The 27,187-nt window shown below is 41.8% G+C and overlaps 1 protein-coding gene across 2 annotated transcripts in view; it reads right to left on the reverse strand.

Moving 5' to 3' along the window:
• Window positions 1–346: 346 nt before the first annotated feature.
• Window positions 347–27,187, reverse strand: part of LOC137374641 (sorting nexin-9-like) — a 97,970-nt gene continuing 71,129 nt past the window's right edge. For both annotated transcript variants that reach the window (XM_068041078.1, XM_068041077.1), the window contains exons 14-18: window positions 25,934–26,010; window positions 25,680–25,769; window positions 19,449–19,563; window positions 17,689–17,780; window positions 347–2,261 (exon numbers count right to left, since the gene is read on the reverse strand). In XM_068041078.1, the coding sequence (XP_067897179.1) occupies window positions 2,217–2,261; window positions 17,689–17,780; window positions 19,449–19,563; window positions 25,680–25,769; window positions 25,934–26,010 (419 nt within the window). In that variant the 3' untranslated portion in view covers window positions 347–2,216. The remainder of the gene's footprint in view (window positions 2,262–17,688; window positions 17,781–19,448; window positions 19,564–25,679; window positions 25,770–25,933; window positions 26,011–27,187) is intronic.

Genomic DNA, 27,187 nt, shown 5'->3' on the forward strand with positions numbered 1-27,187 from the left:
TGGTTGACTCTCAACTGTCCTCTGAAATAGCTTGGTAAGCCATGTAGATGTCTCAAGGGCAATTACAGATGGGCAATAAATGCTGGTCTTGTCAGCGACATCCACAACCCATGAATGAATAAAAAGATGGGCAATGCTCTAGTTTTTGGTAACCAATCTGAATATTGATAAGGAAGTTCCATAAGTCTGAATGTCATGGATTATAATAATCTAAAATAAAACTTAGAAGTAACAGACATTGTCTTCTGAAGCACATTATAATTTTAAAAAAACACTAACATATATCAAAAATATAAAACTTTAATGATATGCCAAACAAATCACAAACAGTTATATTTTCCATCTTACTTTTCTAGGATCAACAAAACACAACTGAAACCAACAACAAAAAATATTCAAAACATAAAACACAAGAATTAAATATGTTAATATTCTATAGAATATTTACAGCTAAGTATAGACAAGTGGCAAGTAACCAAAGCAACATATTTAGTAACAATAAAAAAACATTCTAAATCAGTACTCTTTACTTTAAAGTGACCATTTTCCCCCTACACATGAGCATTTTGAATAGATTGTTTTTCTCCTCCAATACGTCTCCCACATTGTCCAGTTCCCCAAATAAAGAGGGAAGTAGGATAGTTAGTTTCCCACTAATGCTAAACTTGTGGACTGTAAATTGATTATCAAGTTTCAAACTGACTCAGCAGAATGAGACTGCTATCCCTCCTTATTCCTCTTTCCTTTGGTCTCAGGTTGGGCCCCGATGATATATGAAGTCATTTTGTACCGATTCTAAATTATAGTGTCAATGCACCTGACTGAACTTCTATGTAACTGAGTGCTCAGAGTTGTATGGCTGCATCCTGGGGCACTGCCTATATTTTCCACCCCTCCTCCTTTTTCCAATGGAGAAGTCTTTTTCCATAACACCTCCAGAATTGACTTAAAATCACTCCCCTCTCCACCCAGTGTTTCACTTGAGCATGCAATTGGATCATTTACAACAAGGCATCACCAAGAAGCTTTGACATTCTTGCTACTCTAGCAATACAGGTTTACACTTGATTACAATTTGGTCTAGAGGAACTATTTAAAGTGTGCAATTCTTTTGGAAATTCTAAACTTAGCTAGGCATTAAAATTTTTAAAATTGAGCACTTAGCAGCTAGGAAAGTTACCAAAGGAGCACAAAGATTCTGGGCAGGATCTTCCCAGAAGGGAAGAAGTCCCGACATTGGGCAGTTTTTCAGTTGGCCAACACGCTTGGGCGCGAGGCTGGACATCCCCCATGGGTATCTCCAGAAGGAGGCAATCATGAGCTGGCAGGCATGGGAAGGCAGCCAATTAAGGAAGGTAGGCCAAACTTCCACACTGCCTGCCCAATCAGAGCGCCGACCGAAAAAGATAGTCACTGCTGAGGCAGCAAGGGAAATGTGAGGGCGCTTCCATTTTGAGTCCTTGCAGGGGTGGTAGAGAGTTTTTTTTTTGGCCGGGGCCAAGCAGGCAGGCCCTAGCAATCGAAAGGAAACCTCTCCAGCAGTGGTGTTGGGGCCACGGGAGCCACCTTTGCCAGTGGCGGCCCCTTCCTTGGGCCTTGGAGCCTCCAGCTCTGATGGCCCTCCACCAGGAAGTCACTGGGAAGCCGTCTCCATGCAGCTTCTGGCCTCCTTCGCGGCTGGGGGCAGCTCCTCCACCAGCAAAATGTCACCAGCTGGGTAAATGGCCCTTAATCGGGCCTATAATTGTCTAAATTGGTCGCCTGCCTCTCTTCTGCCTTCCAACAGTTGGGAAGCCGTTCCCACCCGCCCCCCCACCTCCAAGCCTGCCACCCGGGGCAGGTGGGGGTAAAATTCTGCCCTCTGTGATGCACGACAAGAGCGCTGTCATAAAAAAAAACTCATTTGCATTTCCCCAACCCCAACTTATTTCTGAAACCAGCTATTTGCAGGTGTGGGAAAGTGGCATAGAATCTTCCATTTCTGTCACCTTCATTGTGTGAATTTCTTGGCACCTCCAGCGAAGAGCCTCAGAATATATCGATCAATTTTCTAGAAATATTTTGTCAATACTACAAAAATTCAATCAGCATTAAAAGAGAACAGATAAAGACATCATAATTGGCGCTGAAATATTGAGGGCCTTTTACAGAAAACTCATACATCAAATTATAAGAATTGCATTTTCTGAGAAGTCTAAAGGGTCCCATGGGAACCACTAGAATTCAAAACGAGCATATGCTTCCCTCAGCTTATCTGTTATCTGAAAAAGAAATAAAAATTCAGATTAGAAATGTATATGTTACTAGTGAATCCCCTGTTGCATTGCCAAAGGTTAAAATATTGAAAATATTCCGCGGTCACTGTGGTTTATAATCTTGCATTAATTCCTCCGGTCTCCTTCATTTTTTTCTCATCTTCCATTCTTTCTGGCTAACCCTCTCTCTTTGTCCAGCATAAAATAAAAACAGAAAGTGCTGGAAATGCTCAGCAGGTCTGGCAACATCTGGGAGGGTGAGAAAGAGAGTTAACATTTCAGGCTGATGATCTTTCAACAGAACTGGAAGAAGTTATAGATTACAGGTTTTAAGCAAGTGCAGAGAAAGGGGGAAGAAGGGAAAGAACAGAAGGTAGCTCTGTGATAGGGTGGAGGGCAGGAGAGATTAAATGACAAAAGGGATGATGGTGCAAGGCAAAAGGAGATCGTAATGGGACAAGAAAGAAACAAAAGATGGGTCTTGAGGAGGTGTAAATGGGAATAGCAGAATCATCACGAATAGCTGCTGTCCAAAAACACAATAGAGGCAGAAGTTATGTGAAATTGTTTAACTCAATATTGAATCCAGATGGCTGTATAGTGCCTAATCAAAAGATGAGGTGTTGTTCCTCGAGCTTCTATTGCTCTCTCATTCTGTTTTCTCCTCCTCTCTGCCACTCATATGATTGTCTGCATATTTCTTTTCACCTTTTTTGTGCCTTTTTGCTCTTTGTTATGTGATTGCCTTTAAGAGTGATGTCCCTTTAAGATCTTAGTATGCTAATGAGCTAAGTACCAGGATGCAGTCATGTGACTACAAGCTGGAGTCACTCTGCAACGGTAACATCTCGAGTAAGGTTCTGTACATAGTTAGCTCTGTACTGTACATAATAGTTAGCTGTTAAGAAACCTGTTTGAGATCTTCAACCAACTGGACTCCACGCATCTCATCACTTATTTGCATCAGAGAACATAAAAGAACTCATTATATGGTGGCAGCTGTGGCAAGAAGAAAAAGTCTTCGTTGAAGACAATGGGTAAAACAGCTTTGAAGATGACCCTCTCTACAGCCACTAGAGAGAAAGTTCAACAAAAATGCTGGCCCCAAAAGTAGAAAGAAAAGAGAACTTAGCTTCAGCTGTGGAAGACAGAGCTCAGAATGACCGACTGTAAGTAAATCAGGTGAGTTATTGTGCCAACGGTCGAGGGATTTCTGTTTTTAAAAAAAGCTTTTAAGTCCTTAAAAACTTTTTCTTCTCAAACGCTCCAGTAAAAAGGGGGAGACCCGACTCCCCTCCTAAGCTGATTGGGCCATTACAGGAGATGCCCAATTTCAAGAAGCATGGCAAAACTCCAATCACTGCAGAGCCTTCATCCAGGTAGCCACAGTTTTAAAAAAACTCATTAAATCACTCAAGCTTCCATTCATGAAGCCACATTCTAAAACAAGCCATTAACCCACTCGAGCATGAACAACACAAACAAACCCTAGCCAAAAAAAGGCTATTGAACTGCCTATTGAACAGCTGTGTAAACAGACAGGCTTAAGTGCTGCAAAAACAAACTCGAGCAAAAAAAAAGCAATTGAACAGCTGTATAATTGGACAGGTTTAAGTGATTCAAGCAAGCTAAACACAGAACACTATAAAACACTTGCCCCTCTTCATCAAAGCAGACAGACAGTCTCTTAAAGGGGAAACAGTGCAGAGTCATAGAACAAGTCTTAAGACATCTTTTAAGCAAAAGAACAGCAGGAAGATGGATACCAAATTTCACAGCATGAACTGGATATCCTATCCGATTTCCAACTTTTCAAACAAAGAATGCAGTTATGCTTCACAGACCAAGTAATTGTAGAACCAGAGCAGCAGACTGTAAAAATGATAGCAGTTGAAAATGAGGGATTACACAGAATCAATGCCTCAGGCATATCTGAAGAGAACGAGAAATATCCCGCAAAGGTATGGAAAGTGCTAGAAGATCAGCTCCAATTTGAGTAAATTTTAAAATTCACCACCTGGAATTGATGTCCTACAGGCAACAGCCACAGGAATCAATAGACCAGTTTGTCAGTAGATGCTGTAGTAAGGGAACTAATGTGATTTTTCAGAAACTGAGCTGTCAGACTCAATAATGGAGTTGATTATTACTACTATTGGTAACATTTTAGTACTGGTAGGGTATATTAATAATAAGGTAGATTAGTTATGGTAAGTGTGACATCACAGGGAAACAGGTAGGTGATTGTAGCTCCGAAGTCTTACTCAGCCAAACAGTGTGAGAAGGGAGAGAGCTGTGAGGCATAGGGAGCAAGTTAATGATTATCTGGTGGGTATTTTCTTACTTTCTTATTTTCTTTTTTCTGATTTTTATTTTTTCTCAAACATTTAAGTCTATCTACTAACTAGAAACTAAAATACCAGTAGTCGGTAGGTGGCTACTCATTTGTTTGTTCTATTTATAACCAATTATTGTGTTTATTTAACTTCCTATTTTAGTGCAGTAAATAAATAATTCGAGGAATGGCAAAGCTGCTCACACCCATCGAATGCATCTCCTGTGTCATGCGTGGACTCCAGGACCCTACCCATATGCTGGACATACGAACATATGAATTAGGAGCAGAAGAAGGCCATTCAGCCCCTTGAGCCTGCTCCACCATTCAATAAGATCATGCTGATCTATTTGTGTCTCGAATTCCACACTCCCAACTACCCCCGATAACCTTTGATTCCCTTGCTTAACAAGAATCTGTCTACCTCCGCCTTAAAAATATTCAATGACCCCGCCTCCAACACCCTGTGAGGCAGACAGTTCCAAAGTCGCACAACCCTCTGACAGAAAAAAATTCTCCTCATCTCTGTCCTAAAAGGGCCACCCCTAATTTTAAAACAGTGCCCCCTAGTTCTGGACTCACCCACAAGAGGAAACATCCTTTCCACATCCACCTTGTCAAGACCATTCAGGATCTTAAATACTTCAATCAACTACATGTGCACAAAGTGCCACCAAATGCAAAACTTGAGCACTGAATCTTGTAATTCGAGGAGCAGCTGCTGTCACTGAGCTGCATTCGTGACAATGAGAGATACGTGGATAACACGTTTCAGGAGGAGGTCACCCCACAACATAAGGGAGTGCAGGCAGAGAGGGACTGGGTGGCTGCCAGACAGAAAAGAAGGACAAGACAGGGAATGCAGGAGTCCCCGGAGGGCATTCCACTTTCCAACAGGTACTCAGTTCTTAGTACCGATGGGAGAGAGGGTTCCACTGGAGAGTGCAGCAAGAATCATGGCCAGAGCATCATGGGTGGCTCAGCTGTGCAGGGAGAGTGGAGAAAAGACAGGAGAGCAATAGTGTTAGGGGATTCTATAATTAGGGGAACAGACAGGTGTTTCTGTGGTCGCAGACATGATTGCAGCACGGTATGTTGCCTTCCTGGTGCAAAGGTCATGGATATTACAGAGTGGCTACAGAGCATTCTGGAGGGTGAGGGTGCACAGCAAGAGGTTGTGGCCCATTTTGGTACAAACGATATCGGTAGAAAAAGGGATGGCGTCTTGCAGGCTGTGTTTCGGGAGTTACGAAAGAGATTAGCAAGCAGGACCTCAAAGATAGTAATCTCCAGATTACTCCCAAGGCCATGTGCTAGTGAGTATAGAAATAGGAGAATACACCAGACGAATGCATGGCTGGAGAGATAGTGCAGGAGGGAGGGCTTAAGATTTCTGTTACATTCGGACTAGTTCTGGGAAGGTGGGACCTGTACAAGCCGGATGGTCTTCACCTGAACAGGACTGGGACAAATATCGTTGCAGGAAGGTTTTACTAGTGCTCTTGGGGATGGTTTAAACTAAATTGGCAGGGGGATGGAAACCTGAGGGCAGTTTCAGATAGGACAAGTTCAGAGCAGGGAACGGAAATGGAAAAGTAGCAAGTGACTCTGAAAGACAGAAGAAGCAAAAAAGTAAAAAAATGTGCAGCACAGAAATTTGGCAGCGTTAAAAAGTATTTATTTAAATGCAAGGAGTATAGCAAACAAAGCCGATGAGCTGAGGGCACAGATAGACACATGGCAGCCTGATATCAATGCTATAATAGAAACTTGGCTTAAAGAGGGGCAAAAATAGCAGCTCAACATCCATGGATATAGAGTTTTCAGGCAGGATAGAGAGGGGGGTACAAAAGGAGGGGGTGTAGCATTATTGGTTAAAAATCAACTACAGCTGTGAAGAGAGATGATATGCTAAATGAGGTCATATGAGTTGAGCTTAGAAATAAAAAAAGGGGCAGCCACATTATTAGGCGTGTATTGTCGACCCCCAAATAGTGAGAGGGAGATAGAAGAATATATAGGCAAATTTCTGATTGCAAAAACAATAGGGCAATAATAGTTGGGGATTTCAAATACCTTAATGTGAACTGGGATACAAAGAGTGTGTATGGCACAGAGGGCATAAAATTCTTGAACTGCATTCAAGAGTACTTTTTTTTGCCAGCATATGACAAGCCCAACAAGAGGGGGCGCAATTCTAGATTTAGTCTTATGAACTGAAGCTGGGCAAGTGGATGAAGCAGCAGTGGGTGACCATTTTGGAGATAGTGACCATAATAGTTAGATTTAGCATTATTATGGAAAAGGACAAAGATAAAAGAGGAGTAAAAGTTCTAAATTGGGGGAAGGCAAATTTTACAAAGCTGAGAGTCTAACATCAGTGGTTCGGAAACTATTGGAAAAGATTCTGAGGGACAGGATTAATCTCCACTTGGAGAGGCAGGGATTAATCAGGGATAGTCAGCATGGCTTTGTCAAAGGGGAGATGGTGTCTGACTAACTTGATTGAATTTTTTGAGGTGGTGACGATATGTGTAGAAGAGGGTAAAGCAGTTGATGTAGTCCATATGGACTTCAGTAAGGCTTTTGATAAGGTCATGCATGGGAGATTGGTTAAGAAGGTAAGAGCCCATGGGATCCAGGGCTATTTGGCAAATTGGATCCAAAATTGGCTTAGTGGCAGGAGGTAGAGGGTAATGGTCAAGGGTTGTTTTTGTGAGTGGAAGCCTGTGACCAGTGGTGTACTGTAGGGATCAGTGCTGGGATCCATGCTGTTTGTAGTGTACATTAATGATTTAGACGTGAATATAGGAGGTATGATCAGTAGGTTCGCAGATGACACGAAAATTGGTGGTGTTGTAAATAGTGAGGAGGAAAGCCTTAGACTACAGGATGATATAGATGGGCTGGTAAGATGGGCGGAGCTGTGGCAAATGGAATTTAATCCTGAGAAGTGTGAGGTGATGCATTTTGGGAGGAGTAACAGGGAAGGGAATATACAATGGATGGTAGGACCCTAGGGTCAGATGGACCTTGGTGTACTTGTCCATAGATCACTGAAGGCAGCAGCACAGGTAGATAAGGTGGTTAGGAAAGCATATGGGATACTTGCCTTTATTAGCCGAGGCATAGAATATAAGAGAAGGGAGGTTATGATGGAGCTGTATAAAATGCTAGTTAGGCCACAGCTGGAGTACTGTGTACAGTTCTGGGCACCACACTATAGGAAGGATGTGATTGCACTGGAGAGGGTGAAGAAGAGGTTCACCAAGATGTTGCCTGGGCTGGAGCATTTCAGCTATGAAGAGAGACTGAAAAGGCTAGGGTTGTTTTCCTTAGAGCAGAGAAGGCTAAGGGGAGATATGATTGAGGTATACAAAATTATGAGGGGCATTGATAGGTTAGATAGGAAGAAACTTTTTCACTTGGCGGAGGGGTCAATAACCAGGGGCATAGATTTAAGGTAAGGTGCAGGAGGTTTAGAGGGGATTTAAAGAAAAAAAATTTCACCCAGAGGGTGGTTGGAATCTGGATCGCACTGCCTGAAGAGGTGGTATAGGCAGGAACCCTCACAACATTTAAGAAGTATTTAGATGAGCACTTGAAATGCCATAGCATACAAGGCTACGGGCCAAGTGCTAGAAAATGGGATTAGAATAGTTAGGTGCTTGATGGCTGGCACAGACATGATGGGCTGAAGGGCCTGTTTCTGTGCTGTATAACTCTATGACTATGACGCTATGATTCTAGGTGATCTGGCAAAAGTGGACTGGATACAGCGACTTAAAGGAAAATCAGTGGCAAACCAGTGGGAGGCATTCAAAAGCGAGATTCTACGGGCACAGTGCAGACATGACCCCGCAAAGAAAAAGGGTGGTATTGCCAAATCTAGAGCCCACTGATTATCTAGAAGCATACAGGGTAAGATAAAGCAGAAAAAGAAGCTTATGACAGTCACAAAAACGTAATATCTAGAGGAGTATAGAAAGTGCAGGGGCAAAGTAAAAAAGGAAACTAGGAAAGCAAAGAGAGGACATGAAAAACACTGGCAGGTAAAATCAAGGAAAATCCAAAGATGTTTTGTCAGCACATTAAGAGCAACAGGATAACTAAGGAAAGGTTAGGACCTATCAGAGATGTACAAGGTAACTTAAGTGTAGAAGCAGAAGATGTGGGAAGGGTTCTTAATGAGTACTTTGGCTGTCTATCAAAGGAGAGGGATGATGCAAACATTGTGGTTAAAGAGGAGGAGTGTGAAATATTAGATATGGTTAGCATAATGAGAAAGGAAGTACTGGAGGGTCTGACATCCTTGAAAGTGAATAAATCACCAGGGCCAGATGGATTGTATCCCAGGCTGTTAAAGGAAGCCAGGGAGGAAATAACGGATGCTCTGAGGATTATCTTCAAATCCTCACTAGATACAAGTGTGGTACCAGAGGATTGGAGGTCTGTGAATGTTGTACCATTGTTTAAAGGGATAGGCCAAATTATTATAGGCTGGTCAGTCTGACCTTGGTGGTGGGCAAGTTATTAGAATCAATTCTGAGTCGTAGGATAAACTGTCACTTAGAAAGGCATGGATTAATCAGGGATAGTCAGTATGGGTTGTTGAGGGAAGGTCATGTCTTACTAACTTAATTGAAATTTTTGAGGAAGTAACAAGGAGGATTGATGAGGGTAGTGCACTAGATGTTGTCTACATGGATTTTAGTAAGGCATTTGACAAGGTCCCACATGGCAGACTGGTCAGAAAAGTAAAAGCCCATGGGATATAGGGGAATGTGACGAGTTGGATCCAAAATTGGCTCAGTGACAGGAAGCAAAGGGTAATGGTTGATGGATGTTTTTGCAAATGGAAGGTGGTTTCCAGTGGCGTTCCACAGGGCTCAGTGTTGGGTCCCTTGCTGTTTGTGATTTGGATTTAAATGTGGAAGGCATGATTGGGAAATTTGCAGATGACACAAAAATTGGCCATGCAGTTGATAGTGAAGAGAATAGCTGTAGACTCCAGAATGATATAGGAACATAGGAGCAAGAGTAGGCCATTTAGCCCATCGCACCTGCCCCACCATTCAATACAATCATGGCTGATCATCCACTTGAATGCCTTTTTCCCACATTCTCCTCATATCCCCTTATGTCATTGGGTATTTGAAATCCTGTGACATTGATCACAAGTCGTGGGAGTCAGTTGCCAGCGTTCGCCAGAGCTGGCGGACAGCCATAAAGGCGGGGCTAAAAGTGTGGCGAGTCGAAGAGACTTAGCAGTTGGCAGGAAAAAAGAAAGAGGCGCAAGGGAAGAGCCAACTGTGTAACAGCCCTGACAATCAAATTTTTCTGCAGCACCTGTGGAAGGGCCCGTCACCCTAGAATTGGCCTTTATAGCCACTGCAGGCGCTGCTCCACACACCACTGACCACCTCCAGGCGCTTACCCATTGTCTCTCGAGATAAGGAGGCCAAAAATTTAGAAATCTATCAAACTTACTCAATGACTGAGCTTCCACAGCCCTCTGGGGTCAAGAATTCCAAAGATTCACAACCCTCTGCGTAAAGAAATTTCTCCTCATCTCTGTCCTAAATGGCTTCCCCCTTATTTTGAAATTGTGTCCCCTGGTTCTAGACTCCCCAACCAGGGGAAACATCTTAGCTGCATCTACTCTGTCTATCCTTTGAAGTACTTTGTAGGTTTCAATGAGATCACCTCTCATTCTTCGAAACTCTAGAGAATACAGGTCCAGTTTCCCCAAGCTCTCTTCATAGGACAGTCTTGCCGTCCCGTGAAGACTGGTCTGGTGAACCTTTGTTGTACTCCCTCTATGGCAATAATATCCTTCCTAAGGTAAGGGGAGCAAAACTGCACACACTACTCCAGGTGCGGTCTAACCAAGGTTCTATACAATTGAAGCAAGACTTCACTACTCCTGTACTCAAATCCTCTTGCTAACATACCATTAGCCTTCTTAATTGCTTGCTGCACCTGCATGTTAGCTTTCAGTGACTTATTGACAAGGACATCCAGGTCCCTTTCTACATCTACACTTTCTAATCTCTTACCATTTAAGAAATACTCTGCAAATCTCCTTGACGTCCCTTTTCATCTTCCTCACAACACACATTCCCACCTAGTTTTGCGTCATGTGCGAACTTGGTCCCCACATCCAAATCATTGATATATATTGTGAACAGCTAGGGTCCAAGCACTGATCCCTGTGGTAACCCACTAGTCATAGCCTGCCAACACGGGAATGACCCATTTAATTATCCTCTCTTGTTACGACCAGATGAGAAAGGTGTCTAAGGATCCCTCTCAGCCTTCACCTGGTCCTACTGTAACAGGGTTTAATTTTAAACACATTGGGCTGTATTTTACCTTCGGCAAACGGGAATTCACCACCGACATGAAAGTCAGTGGCGAACCCACTTCCACCTGGCCTGGGGATCTGTCCCGCATTTTACGGGTCCCTGGGCTTTAATTGTCCCAAGGCGGGACTTCCACCCACTTGAGGGAGAAGGTCCCGCCTCAGTGAGCTGCCGGCCAATCAATGGGCCGGCAGTTCTTAGTCCCAGCAGCCCCACCAGGAGCGGTGGCCACTACTGGGACTGCAGACCAGCTGACGTCATGGATTCAGGAGGAAAGGTATGTAGGGGTTGGCTCACCGGGGGATCAGTCCTTCCTTGGTGAGGCTAGAGTGGTCGTTTGGGGGTGGTGGGGGGGGAGCGTCTTGGGCCCAGGGGGTGGGTTGGGAGGCAGGAGCGGTCCTCAATCGGGCACCCTGTGCCTGATTGATATGCCACCACCCCCTCCCCTCAAGGCCCGGAAAGGCCAGCAGCTATCACTGGGCGGCCTTTCACGTCCCCAGCATGCTCACTTGCCACAGGTAAAATACCAGTGGAGGCAGGCAAGGGCCCTTAAGTGGCCATTAAGAGTCCACTTAAGGGCCTTGATTGGCCTCGGGCAGGCAGGCCGTTTCCCACCTCCCCCCCCCCCCCCCCCGCCCGATGCCGTAAACCTGGCTGGAGGCGGAAGCGGGGCGGGTAGACCTCCCGGAGCTTCCCGCTCAATGTTACGCCACCCCCCCATGCCACCATCCGACCTGCTGGGGCGGCATAAAATTCAGCCCATTGTGTTTTTAGCTCCCCCTTGGTGAATCCTTGTTCACCGCTTTCCAATTATAAGGCAAAGAAGAAGAAAAGTTGAAATTTATTAAACTCTAATTCGGTTGACACCTACGGATACACGACATGCCCACACTAGCATGCATATGCGATACACACATGCAAATAGAGACAGAAAAGAGCAGAAGAAAAATAAAGTGGAAAAGTTTGAGGCAATAGCTGAAGAGTTTTTAATTACAGTTCTTCAAGCTCACTGTAGAATCCATGATTGTAGGTAGATCCTGCTTTTCATTGGGGCCCAGAATTCTTCTTAAACCTTGTTCGCTGTAGGAGACTTTTCTCTCATGGGGTTCATGTGTCTTCAGTGGATTTAGAGGTTTGTGAGAAAAAGATGGGAGCAGACAGACAGGAGAGGCTGTAGTGAGCCAACCAGGAGAGATTTTCTCAGTCCAGGACCATTCTGCTTTCTGCCCAAACTGTTTGTACAAATGCAAAAAACTCAGGTTGCCCAGCAGGTTAGTCATGTGACTAGCTGGTTTGCCCATGTCTGTTTGTGTATTCGGCCATCTTAGCAATCAACCTGGAATGCGTGCTCCCCCACCTTCAACGTCTGGTGATCAAAAGTCCATTGTGGGCTGAATATGTCAGGGAATGGCTTCTTTGTCCTTCCAAACACTGTCTGTTAATATGCAAATGTCTTTTCCAGCCACGGCTGATCTGTTTAACAAGTCCTTTCTTCACTCCAGTAACAGTTTAAAATCAATGTTCATGACAAAATTAATGTGCCTCATTCTTGGCAGGTGGGGGCCTAGCATGACACTCTTTATGCCTGTTAATCAATCCTTAATCCATGTCAGTATATTATCTCCTATCCCATGTGCTTTAATTTTGTTAACCTGAAGAAATAATTTCTGACAATGGGCCAAACCTTTCAGAGATACATGCGCCAAATGGGATGTAAACCATGTGACATCCTCACCACATTACCCTAGATCTAATGGTCTTGCCAAGTGAATGGTTCGCACTGTCAAATCACTTATCCTGAAGTGTAGGACAATGAAACAAAATTTTTGTGTCGCCATTGTCCACCTCAGAGCTACACCTATGGATATAGGCTTATCGAAACCAGCAGAGATCAAGTTTGGCAGACAAGTGTGGACGACTCTGCCAAGAAATCATCTATCCAAATTCTCTGAGATGCAGGAGACACTGCTCGAAAAACAGGGGAGAATGAAGATGGTTTATGACCGACACACAGGGGTGGAACTACTTCAGCTACATGTAGGACAAAAGGTCAGGGTCATACACCCCACAATAAAAACATGGTTACCTGCAGAGGTATCCAAAGCATGCAGTGAGCCTAGGTCCTATGAGATTACAACATCGAGTGGAGCAGTGTTGAGAAGGAACCAAAGCCAACTGAGAGAGCCGTGCAGTACTCCAATTGGGCAAAGTGGACTCGAGGGAGCTCCGACAGTTGAAGTGTGACAGATCAACAGGACAACAGCCAACGCATTGACAACATGCCGGCAAACCCAGGACAGCCAAGGGTGAAATCCACATCCCCAGAAGATTATAACATAACCAGATCTGGAAGAGTTGTCAAATCACCAAAACGATATATCGACTCTTAAGCTTCTATATTTGTAAATTTCACAATCTCTATCTATGTGTAAATAATTTTGATAACTAATTTTATGTGTTTCTTAATTTTAGCATACAAGCTAAAATTGGGGGAAAAAGGGGATGTTATGTGATTGCCTTTAAGAGTGATGTCCCTTTAAGATCTTAGTATGCTAATGAGCTAAGTACCAAAATGCAATTATGTGATTACAAGCCGGAGTCACTCTGCAACTGTGACACCTCGAGTAAGGTTCTGTAAATAGTTAGCTCTGTACTGTACCGAATAGTTAGCTGTTAATAAACCTGTTTGAGATCTTCAACCAACTGGACTCTATGCATCAGACAACATAAAAGAACTCATTACACTCATGTTTCTCCTTTCCTCTGACCTTCTGAATATCTCCCACTTTTTGGCACGTCTCAAAAAAGTGCTACTTCACAGATTTATCCAATTGGTGTATTTCGTCTTTTTGTTGACTGTGAACCACGAGGCAGCCCTGGCACATTTTGTGAAGGGCAATCATAAAATTCTTGTGATGTATAGCTCAAAAAAATTAAAAGGTATTTATATCCGATTTTGTTTTAAAGATTGGTATCTAATGGAATGGCTTCCGATTTGTAAGCCTCATCATCTTCCTGTTTGAAAAGAAGGTGGCAGACTTAGACTACATTCTGTGACTTCTAGTCCAGCATAGTGGTGCTTTTTAGGAATTGTACTCACTATCTGATTGACCCTCCATATTAACAGGGAAAATAATATATTGACTATTAACTGAACTCAACCCCAAGCAAATTTGAAACACAGAAAAGGTAATTCAGTGGATAAAATTATTGCTTTTGTTGTATTTTTTTAAATGCATATATTAGAAATGCTTTAGCACATATCCTATGTTATTGAATAAACGATGGCAATTGAAAGCATTTTGACAGAACATTGTGGCAGATTTTATTGATTGCCCTTCTCCAACTTGCTAACAGTTTGGTTTCTTCTGTTTGCTTCTTTGTTGATACCTTTCCTGCCAATTTAGCTAGATTTTAGACAATCACAATTGTTCAGTTTAACTCTAGTTTGTTGTGGGGTTTTTTCTTGTTAATTTTCAGCCTGTCTATGGAGGTTTGTGAGGCAGCTGAGGTTTGGCTCAGTTCCCCATTTTTTTTTTTAAAACAAAAAACTCAAGTTAAACCAAGCATTTCTCTGTAGATATTTGTCTTTTCAAAAAAGGTCTTAGTAACTTTTCTCATTTAACTGTTCAAAATGTTAAAATGTTTCATCTTTATTGGCACCGGGGACAAAAAAAAAAAAATCGCTCTCACTAACACACACACACAAACAAAAATAATACTCATTAGTGAGCCACTGAATACTGAATATAATTGAGTATGGTGGACACACCTAAAATATCACAACTTGTCCTTTCTCTTCACTGAAAGTGTACCCCCCACATTTCCCTTTTTATTTCAGATTTCCAGCATTTCCACAATGTTCCTTACATTTCATGGGACTGGATATTGAAAATTCTTTTGTTTTTTTATTGCATAAAATACATTTTTATTTTACTGTGGGTGATGTTAAATGTAGATGGCTTTTCAGTACATGCCATCTGCTTGCTAAGAAGCTTTCACCACTTTTTGTAAGTTTTTTTTGCCTAAAAATGCAAAGATTCCATTAGAAAGAATGAATTTGCATTTATATTGGGCTTTCACAACCCCAGGACATCCAAAAACATTTCATAATCCATGAGGTGCTTTTGAAACATAGTCGCTGAAGGTAGGGAATTGGAAAATATTAAAATAAATAAGTTTCATGAGTGTTGACAGGAAACTTTCCTTCTAGATATGTGATATAATATAGCAATATAATTCTCAATTTAGTTTCTTTCTGACTTGTCAGTATTATTTTTACAGTGTCAATGAGTTACATACATAAAAACTTAGACTGGCACATTATTTTCAATTTTCATCTGTTCTTGGGACTTGAGTGACACTGGCAAGGCAATATTTTTATAGTTGTCTTGAGGGCATTAAAGAGCAACCATTTAGTTTGGACTGTAGTTACATAGACACCAGACCAGTCGGGATAGCAGGTACTTTCCCTGAAAGGTATTAGTGAACTAGTTGGGTTTTTAAGGCATAAAAACAGAAAGTGCTGGAAATACTCAGCAGGTCTGGCAGCATCTGTGGAGAGAGAAACAGAGTTAACGTTTCAGGTCTATGACCTTTCATCTGTGGATTTCTCTATCCCAGAGGGCTTTGGAAGCTCAATCATTGAGCATGTTCAAGACAGAAATTGACAGATTTCTGAATACGAACGACATCAAGGGATATGGGGATAGTGGGAAAAAATGGCATAGATGATCAGCCATGATCTGTTTGAATGGCAGAGCAGGTTCGATGGGCCAAATGGCCTACTCGTATGATCCTAGAAACAGTGTTCTGATTAAAGGTCACAGACCTGAGATGTTAACTCTGTTTCCTCTCTCCACAGATGCTGTCAGACCTGCTGAATATTTCCAGCACTTACTGTTTTTACTTCAGATTTCCAGCATCCACAGTATTTTACTTTTATTTTCAGGTTTTTAAGGCAATGACAGTTTTCATTGTATTTTATTTTTCTGGTGCCATCCCACAAACTACCAGATTTTATTTAGTTATACAACTTGCCACACCGAGATTTGAACTGACTCCCTCTACATTGCTAGTCTAGTACCATAACCACTAGGCTATCATATCCTAAATTATACTGCTTCTGAAGCATCATCTATGCAGCAGTTCTAGGAATTGTGTGGAAGATGCAAATTTGCTGCCATTTCTGTCGAGAATAAATTATACACTAGACAAATCGATGAATAAAGTAACCCCTGTGGAAACGAAATGCTTAATGTGGTATTCAGTTTATTTATTCTTATGCATGTTGATTACCTTCTACTCTGAAAGCATCTTTTTTTTTGGCATCTAGTTTTCTCCCCATTCTCCTATCTAGTTTAAATAATCCTTGATAGCTGCCTCAATGTGTTCCTCGCAAGTCTAATATTTCCTGATCTGTTCAAGTGCAGCTTGTCAATTTCATTCCAGTGTTTTTTATCTTCAAAATATTCCTAGATACTTATGAAAGTTGCATCATTATTTTCACGCCAAATGGTCATCAAGTTATTTGCAACCTCATTTTCCTTGGTGAACTCCCCTTCTTTATGTAACACTCAAGAACATTTGATGGAATGCTCTCCACTTGCCTGGATGTGTGCAGCTCCAACAACACTCAAGAAGCTCGACACCATCCAGGACAAAGAAGACCACTTGGTTGGCACCCCATCCACCACCTTCAACATTCACTCCCTTCACTGGCAGCAGTGTGTACCATCTACAAGATGCACTGCAGCAAATTGCAAAGGCTCCTTCGACAGCACCTTCCAAACCCATAACCTCTACCACCTAGAAGGACAAGGGCAGCAGATGCATAGGAACACCATCACCTGCAAGTTCCCGTCCCAGCCACACATCATCCTGACTTGGGCATTCCTTCACTGTCGCTGGGTCAAAATCCCGGAACTCTCTTAATAATAGCACTGTTAGAGTTCCTACACCTCAAGGACTGCAGCAGTTCAAGAAGGCAGCTCACCACCATCTTCTCAAGGGCAATTAGGGATGGGCAATAAATGCTGGCCTAGCCAGCAATGCCCACATCTCTTGAAGGAATAAACAAAACCCATCACTTTGCTTCCTTTGAAGCTTTCCTCATATATTTTTTTTACTTCTGTGTTTACTCTAGATGGGCTACCAGCACTGGGTCTAACCCTGTCCCTTTTCATAGCCCTTCTAACTTTTCCTCAAGGTGCACTGCTGTAGCTTTAGATAGACAATTTATCATTCTTTACAACTCAAGAAGTTGGCTGAGTTGAACTGAAGTGTTGTTGAAGAACCACCCCCATTCAATTTGCTTATATTGTTTTCCCATTTCTCTGAAGTTAGCCCGATTTAACATTATTTAAGCAGCCCCTGGTCCATGGTATCTCTGAATTAAAGCTCACGTCAAACTTAAAGATTTTTCTGTGGTTATTGCAAATAATTTTGGCATAGTTGTACTACATAGCATCTCAAAACTAAATTGTATGAATCTTTGTTGCAGCTAAAATATACGATCTACTGCATTGCAACTTGCAGTATCCAGAATGGCCTTCATTTCCAAGACCTGGGTTTGAAAAATAAATGACTCAATATCTCGATTGCTATTTCTAATTCTACTGGTCATTTATCTTTCTTGAAAATGGGAAAATATTTCAGTCACTTTAAATAGAGAAAAAGATTCAAAATGTTCATTAGGATTGTAGGGTAACCATATGGATTGTGAAATATTTACCTTGTTATACATCTGAACCTGTTCATATAGAAAATGTTGAACTGTTTTTTTGTAGTCATTAGTAAGCTCATGGTTAAAATGATTGATTTCAGCTGCAATCACAAAAACAAATGTATAGTTATTGAACTGAAAATTCTCAAATACAGCTATTTAGTAAGAATTTCTCATTTATAAATGCGTGTCTGTCAGTACTCAGCACTTAGAAAATACAAGTGCTAATAGCAACAATCTCTTCTTTCTAGTGCTGCTGTATTCAGAAAAAAATGAAGCAACCAATGATTCTTGTATACTGAGGCTAATGTAAAACACTAGGTCCTTAAAGAGATTATTGATCACTGTATTTACATGCAGAATATGCTGAATAGTTAATCTTTTTTTTCCTGTCTCGAAACGTGTTTCAATTGTGATAGTTGTTGACTTCATCGGGGGATTGCTTGGAAAATTCTTGCACTGGACAGTGTGAGTGATCTGAATTAATATTAGCAGCGACATTCATTAATCTGGGGAGCATTCATTTTATAATTTTATTTATATATTTGTTCAGCTGCTATAAGGTTTCCAGCTTAATAACTCCCTTTAGGTCTTTATCATATATTTCAACATATAACGGAGAAATCTCCAATGTAGCAGAGAAAAGAAATCAGTGCAGTCTCCCAAAGGTCTCACTTCTACAGTTAAAATAGGGTTAAAGAAAACCAACGACAAGTGAATTTTTGGAAGGGAATGGAGGGAGGGAGGGAGGGAGGGAGGGAACTGTCTAGAAGTGTCTTTTGGAAATGCAGTATTAATTGAGGTTTACCAGGGAACCATCCAGTGCAATGTCATTAGTGCATTCTCAGTTGCTTCTATAGTAAAGCCTGGCTCGGGTATAAAATTTAAACCCGACCTGGGCCCAACCCAACCACAGGCAACCAGAACCCGACCCAAGCCCGAGTCCTTCAATTTTTTTCATGCCCGACCCGACCTGAAAATATCAAACACCGCAACGAAAATATCAAACATGTTATTAGTACAGAAAAAAAATTGCGTCAAAACGTAGATTAAAAGGAAAACAATACAAAAGAAAGCCTGACCACAGCCAACCCAGACCCGACCCAATCCCAGACCGAGCGCTGGACACAGAGTATAAACTCAACCCGAACCGAACCCAACACATGTAGTCAGGTTTGGTCGGGGGTTGGGTTGGGCAGCGGGACTTTATTCTTATGGGACCAATTTTAACTCTGGAGAAGAAGTGGAGGTGTGGGGGTCACTGAAGAAGGTGGTGAACCAGCGGGACTGATGTTTCCACCAGCAGATGGGAGTCAATTGGTGGGTAGTCAGGCCACTACTGGGGACCCACAGCAAGGTGAGAAAGGAGGGGCGTGACAAGCAGGCAAGGCCCAAGATATCCTTGTAGAGCTAAGAGATGCACTCCTGCTTCTCCTGGCCACAAGAAACAGTTAAAAATAAATTCACTTACCTGGCCCTCCTGAGGCCAGGATATCCATTGCCGCCAGCTTTCACCATTGAGCTCATGGTTAAAATGGCATGCACGTCCTGATAACATCAGTGTGATGCAACTCTACCATTTCAATTAGAACTTCTAGACTGGGCGAGTAAAAATGGTGGGGGACAGGAATATGGCGCAAACCCCACCCCCTGCACCATCAATTTAACCTCCTCACCTGCTCCGTTCACGCCGGGTTGAGGAGGATTTTATCATTGGCCCTGAAGAGTTAAAGGTCAGCAAAACCTAGAATATTTGAAAGAGTTCATACCCTGTATAGCTGAAGACACGATTCCAGCTTTGAAAACTATAGCTTCTTTTTCTTTCATTGTGACTTTGTCAGCTTGAGCAAGCTTTTCATATTCATGAGCCTTTTCTATTGCTCCCTGAAAAGATACGATTGCAAAGTATTTTTTTCAACTGAAACAAATCTACAAAATGTGATAGAATTGTTGTTTAGGGTGTAAAAGAGATGCATTCCTTAACTGGCATCATTGGTAAATGCTACCAATTGTGGTACTTAAAAATAGAAAACAATAATAGAATACATTAAAGTCAGGTGGCAATAATTTTAAAGATGACACAAGAAGCCGACCCTGGCCCCCTGAAGCCACTTTTAGAGGAAGAGGTTACAGGAGTCGGCACCACCTCTTCTCACATCTGAATCGCTCACTGTATAAAAGCATCGGCCTAGTCTGAAAAATGTCAGGCTGTTTTTTATGGCTCTTCTAGCCCCTTTAAATTATGCTCCTCCTCTTCTTGCACTGTAATAGGTATCCTGCCAGAATGAATTGTAACAGCCCAACCTAGGAAAATAGGCCTGGGCTACAGCAGGGGTAGAGTGGGTGGAAGTCCTATCCATCCCTCCTCAAGCAGCGAACCTACCTCAGAGGAAAATCTAGCCCATTCTCTCTCAAAATAAATCTAGTTTGTTGCATGGCAAAATTTACTAGCGTCACCTTTTTGCCTCAAGTCAAGCATAATAGGTTCTAGTTCCATTTTTATAGGAAAATTCTATGTGGAAAATGTATGGAAACTGACAAAGCTATTGAAAGTACAATCCATTGTGAAATGTAAAGCAAGTAAAATAAATGGCAGGTGTATATGAATGTCAACATAAGACTGATGTCTGACAATATAGTGGTCTAGAAACTTGGCTGCGTAGCACCCATTTTTCAGGCACTATGTGGACTCTGAAAGCCTCCAATATAACAGGGAGGAACCACACATTAAGTGAGAGCCACAAAATCACCATATTGGTAAATGTCAAAAACTTGGCCTGCTCTGCACATCTCCAAAATAAGAGCATTTTGCCTATGCAAATAAGGGGCCCGAACAGCTACTTGATGTCCCGAGTGTGAGTGGTTTGTTAGGATCTGAAGTTCTGTTAATGGATGATAAAATACCTGGTAGTTCAAGATAATAGGGTAAACAGCTGTTGGGTGTTAATTACTTAATTGTATTCAAGTGTGTATATATAAGAGACAGCCAGCAGTGGCTGTGGGTTTTGTTCAGAAGTAAGCTCTGTGACAAGCAATAAACATTCTCCACCAAAGCATCCTAGTCTCAGTGTCTTCTTCACAAACAGGCTTGGAAGTTTCTCTAACATGGTTTGCCCTGAGATAATAGGTGTCAATGCCAGGCTATGTTCAGGCAAATTGGATCTGCATGCAACTTAACAGGCAGTCCTTAAAGGGATGGTCTGTCAGGCTATAACCAACAAGCTAAGTTCTTTTTCAAATACTCACCTGAATATGGAGTCTGGACCCCACATTCATAGAACATATGCTGCTGCCCCTCCCCTCCTTCTCCACGACCCACATCCCCCTTCTCCACTCTCCCCTTTCACCTTCTCCACTCCCCCTACTCTCCCTTGCTCCCTCTCCCACTTGCCCCTCCCCGACTTCCACTTTCCCCACTCCCCCTTGCCCCTTCTGTCCCCTTCCCTTCCAGCCCTTCTCACTCTTCCCCCTCCATCCCCTGCCCCCTCCCTACCGCACCCTCCCCCCAATCCCCTTGCCTTGCATGGCCTTTTCAATTACTCTAAATTCTAATCAAAGGGGTAAGGAGTGTGGCAAAATAGCGCCAACATATTCAAAACTGCTGTTTCTGATTTGCAGTGAGGTTTGTGTCCAGAATTTCTAGGCCAGAATGTTTCACAAACATCCTGAACATGTGTTTCAACAGAGTAAAGGAAATCTACTGTATGGAAATAGCAATCTGTTTTGTTAAAAACAAACTCAGCATTTCTTTGTATTTATAATATTTTTAGACCCCACAAAACAAACAATTTTTCATCCAAATGGTGATATATTTGTGACATTTAGTGACGTTGGTTGGGGGTGGAATTAATTATTATTCAAGGTGAATTGAGTTTAGTTATATGAAAATGAGAGTGTAATATAATTATCCTATTTTCATTTGTAGGATATCTGTGTGCAGCTATCTTGAAAGAACAGCCATAATCAAACAAGCCAATAAAAGCAGAATCACTTGGTGCCAGTTTTGCATTTATTCAGCATACGAGCTGTCAGCTCCAAGAGTAGGAGGGGAAATTCCAGTTGTGTGTGGGAAGAAGGATTAAAGTGCAAGCACTAAAGTGAAGTACAACTGAGTGAGTTAAAAGTTGTTTTAAATTTGATTTTAAAACCTGACTTTTTAACCATTTGGCTTCAAGTATGGATATTCCGAGGAAGAGGATTCCTGTTCTGCGCTGGTTGGAACTACTGCTTAGTTTTGTTTGCTTTTTCCTAATCACTCTGAAAGGTCCAGCTGACTTTGAATGGACAGCACTCTGTCTTTTTTGTGCTATATTGTGCATTACAATGAACAGTATTATTCTCTTCCTGGAGACTGGTGTTAGTAAGGAGAAATGTCGTCATCTGTCACATTTCACAGAAGTGGGCATTTTCAGTCTTGCTGTAGCATTCACTACAGAGGCTGTTGTTCAAATTATTAGTGTTATTGAGATGGGTATGCTGTTGCAACCTGGCCTGTATCATTTCAAACCTACTCCAACTTGGTTGTCTGACTTTGATTATATAGTAGCCTCAACAGTATGCACATGTTTTGCTTCTTTATTGTTCTGGATGGATCATCATCACAACAGACATTGGATTAAGCAACAAGGACTGGTTGTTATTACACCAAAATCCATATATGGAGTGAAATTAACATTTTCTTTTATTCTGCTGTTGCTGCTGTGGGATTCTGAAGAAAAGGGAATCTTTTCAATGATGTGCTTTTACTTAATAGCTCACATTATTTCTGTATTCAAGGCTGCTACATTTATAATTCATTCCGTAGTGTCCGAACTAAAGATCAGATTCGGAATCATTTGCGGCAATGTAGCACTGATTTTTGTTTATGGCCAGTCCCTGTTACTGTGGCCCAAGCGTGTTTCAATGCAATGCAGTAACGAGGTCTACACAAAATTTTGTGCTGGAAAAGAAACCGATAAACTGTGTATGATTTCCTTTTGCAATTCTTGTGCTGGAGGAGTTACCTTGACGTTACTATCAAGTATTAATCTCCTGCTGCTCATTTATGATTCAATAGCCATACTTTATTTTCATGCAAATAATGTGGATAATAGGATCCAAAATGAAGCAGTGTAATGCTTCCCATTTTAATACAGTCTTGGTGAGCAAATGTAAATGACTTACGGATTTGTACAACTTGTCCCACTGATGTATTACAGAGCTTAAAGTTTTAGAATGAAGGAGTTGGGTTCTGCTAACACAGCAATGATTAGCAGTTGAATGAAAAATCCAGAGAACAATGGGACTAATAGATTAATTTTACACAGTGTGATATTACTAACAAATTTATTAACATGTTGTTTAATAATATCACACAATCTAGCACAGTTTCAACCTAAGAAAGTTACTTTTGTAAGCAAGGTTATTGAAAAGGAGCTATCAAGAAAATATAACTGACAAATACCAGACTTGGAGTTGTGGCAGACAGACAGTGAGGATGGTACCAATCCACTAAAACAGGACATAGATAGGCTAGCAGAATAGGCAGGCAAATGGCAGATGGAATTTAATATAGAGAAGTGTAAAGTGATGCATTTTGGCAGAAGGGATAGAGAGAGGCGCAATATAGACTAAATGGCACAGTTCTAAAGAGTGTACAGGGACAGAGGGACCTGGGGTTCGTGTGCATAGACTGTTGAAGGTGGCAGGACGTATTGAGAGAGAAGTTAGCAAAGTATTTGGGATGTTGGGCTTCATAAATAGAGGTATTGAGTACAAAGGCAGGCAAGTTATGCTGAACCTGTATAAAGCTTGGTTAGGTCACCACTAGAGTATTGCATCCAATTCTGGTCACCACATTTTAGGAGGCTCCTTGAGAACATGGAGGAGGTTGACCCGAATGGTTCCAAGGATGAGGAACTTCAGTTATGTGGATAGATTGGAGAAGTTGGGACTGTTTTCTTTGGAGGAGAAGGTTGAGAGGAGATTTGACAGAGGTATTCAAAATCATGAGGGTTCTGGACAGGGTAGATAGGGGAAAACTGTTCCCATTGGTGGGGGGATCGAGAACAAGAGGGCACAGATTTAAGGTAACCGACAAAAGAAGCAATAGCGACAAAAAGAAAAACTTTTTCATGCAGCAAATGGTTAGGATCTGGAATGCACTACCTGAGAGTGTGGTGGAGGCATGCAAGATGGAATTGAATTGTTATCTGAAAAGGAAGGATGTGCAGGGGTACGGGGAGAAGGCCAGGGAGTGGCACTAGGTGAATTGCTCTTTCGGAGAGCCAGCACAGACATGATGGGCTGAATGGCATCCTTCTGCGCTGTAACAATTCTGTAATTCTGAAGGGTTCTAGGGTTGGGAGATTTTAGATGCAAGGTTAGGTTGGCCAAGCTGGAGTTGTCCTCCTTGGAACAAAGGAGATTGATGGGAGATTTGATAGAGGTGTACAAGATTATGACAGGTTTAGGTAAGGTAGATAAAGATACCCGTTTCCATTTGCTGATGGTACAAGGACTAGGGGACACAGATTTAAAGGTTTTTGCCAAGAGATGCAGGGGCCATGTTACACAACGAGTGGTAATGACCTGGAACTTGCTCTCTTCAAGGGCAGTAGAAGCAGAAACAGGGAATGATTTCAAAAGGAAACTGGATGGGTACTTGAGGGAAATAAACTTGCAGGGCTACGGGGATAGAGCAGGGGAATGGGACTGATTGGTTTGCTCTACAGAAAGCATGGACTCGATGGGCCAAAGGGCCTCCTTCTGTGCCACACTGATTTTATGACTCTGTATAATGTATAGCAAAACTAATTTTAAATATACATTTTAACTTCTGTTTTCAAAATCTAATTTGTGAGTGTTCTGTATTTCAGTGGCTTCATTGAACATAAGATTTAACTGATAAAATACCTTCACTATTACACTCTGAGCTGGATTTTCCAGGCAAAACCTGCCTGACTTCACAAAGAAAGCAAAGTAAAATGGGCAGGGAGGCTTTGTGCCAAACCCCTGCCCCAAAGAACATCTGACACAATTTCCCTCCGTTTGCCCTAACTGCTAGGACCACCGCCCAGCTGCATGTAGCTGAAGGTGGAGAGATTTTTGCACCTTCTCACTGAGATTTGCTAAGTTAACATTCTCTTAAAATTGATAATGTAAGATTTCTTTAAAATCCCCTAAGTATCCTGTATGACTTTATAATGTACAAGTGTTTGGAATAAGGGAATACTCCACTCCTTGATTTTTTGGAAAATTCCTCAACATTTGCTTAATTATGGTTCACCCGGGAAAGAGGTATTCCTTGTTTTAAATTTGGGGAACGAAGTGTAACAAATAACTGAATTGAGTACTTGTGGTTTCTATTTATTAAGTGCCTTCTCACAATATAGCAAGGTTCAATGTGAAATTGCTGTCATTGAAGAAAGACAAGAGGAACCAAAGTTCCCTTTGGCTCTTCTCATGGTGGTACGAAATGATTGTATCCAGGGTAAAGTTGGTATCCACCTGCTCTCAAAGCAATGCCCCTTGTACCTTCCAATCAGTACCTTTGGAGATCCCCTCTTGAGCTGTGCAAACCCACAGTTCTTGGAGGCATCTACTCCACTGGCAGGCTCATTGCTTATGATAGTGAATAGACTGCACTTTATCCCCAGCTGTCCACCAGCAATGCATAACATCTGTGAAAAGGAGAACTGTCATTTCAAAATGCCTGCAACAAAAAATCTGAATCTGTCCTTTACAACGCATCATTAATGAAGACCTTGAATAGGATGAGTCACAATGGACAAGTTGCATCACTTTCAAGAGGAATATGTTCATTGAATCTCCCGTTTACTCGCACACAGAATTTGTGCACTACATTCGGCCTTGGGAACCTCTAGCTAGTGAAGGTTCCTGCAACCAATAATTGTGCAGTAATTATACCCTAGTAACTATATAAATTACTAGTAATCACAGTTGTCCTCAATAAGTGCACTAGTTTTATAAATTCAGAGCAAATTCAATCTGTAACTAACCTTGAGGACGTTCAGAATATCAGGGAAACAGGTCAGCAGCCCTTTGTACTCTTTACTGATCTCAATCAAGCAGTGAACATCTTTCTTTGGCTACAAGACAAACAAGAAACATACCAGGTACTTCTTACAGTGCAATCAAATATTTATGAAACCATTAATTTTACAAAACAGCAAAGTTTAATATGAATTAACAAGGATTCAATAAAACATGATCAAATGTTTTCAAATAATTGCATTTAATTATTCCAATTTACCTGATCAAAATAAAGATTCCCAATGTCATCATATGTTTTTCCAACAAATGATAATGCATTTCCAATGGAGCCTTTCCCTTTTGAAAATAAAAAAGTTTAATATGTATTATGCCATGATAATTCACTGTTCTTTAGTGCCACATTTGTACCTATCCTGCAGGAGTACTATTAGATCTCATTTACTGGGCTAGAACTTCAATCACCAGCCTATGAGGTAGCTCTATACATGTATAGTTGACATGCATAGAAAAGTAATTGCTTAGAAACCACTGGTGGCTCTGTCCGCACTCTGTTAGCATTTAAATTAATTGCACGTTGGCTCAAAACATACATAGCGGTCTGAGGGACCTGCTGGATATTCATAAACCTTATATGACACCCTATTCAAGTTGTATTCCATATGGTGACGATCCCAAGTGGTGTAAGTTCACCTGCTCTTGCGCCACTTCTCTCCTGACTCTGGATTTATATTGTTTTGCTTTGCAGTAACAAGATTGCACTGTAACTGTATGCTAGGACTCTCCAGTCACCGCTAGCTGATGTGTGAATTCAATCCAGAGAAAGAGATTTTAGGATTCCTTTATTTGTGTTGTTCAGATTGTCCTCCTTAATCTATCTTGGGCCAGCTTGTTTGCAACCATCTGACTGTATTCACATTGGAATCACCTAGCTGAGCAACAGAAAAAGGTCAATAACTATATACATTACCAGTGTTGTTGTGTTAGATTACATAACAATGTGTCACAACTGTCTATAACCCTGAGGAACTCCTGCAGTGATGTCCTGGAGCTGAGATGATTGACCTCCAACAACCACAACCATCATCCTTTGCAATATGTATGACCCCAACCAGTAGAGAGTTTTTCCCCTGATTCCCATTGACTCCAGTTTTGCTAGGGCTCCTTGATGCCATACTTGGTCAAATGCTGCCTTGATGTCAAGGGCCCACTCTCATCTCACCTCTTGAGTTCAGCCCTTTTGTCCATGTTTGAACCAAGGCTGTAATGAGGTCAGAAGCTGAGTGGCTCTAACGGAACCCAAACTGAGCGTCAGTGAACAGATTACTGTTAAGCAAGTGCCACTTGATAGCACTGTCGAAAACACCTTCCAACACTTTGAACATGATCGAGAGGAGGCTGATGAGGTGGTAATTGGCTGGATTGGATTTGTCCTGCTTTTTGGCACAGTGCATACCTGGGCAATTTTCCACATTGTTGGGTAGATGCCAATGTTTTAGTTGTAATGGAACAGCTC

The sequence above is a fragment of the Heterodontus francisci genome, chromosome 10, assembly GCF_036365525.1.
Source record: "Heterodontus francisci isolate sHetFra1 chromosome 10, sHetFra1.hap1, whole genome shotgun sequence".
Classification (NCBI taxonomy): Eukaryota; Metazoa; Chordata; class Chondrichthyes; order Heterodontiformes; family Heterodontidae; genus Heterodontus; species Heterodontus francisci.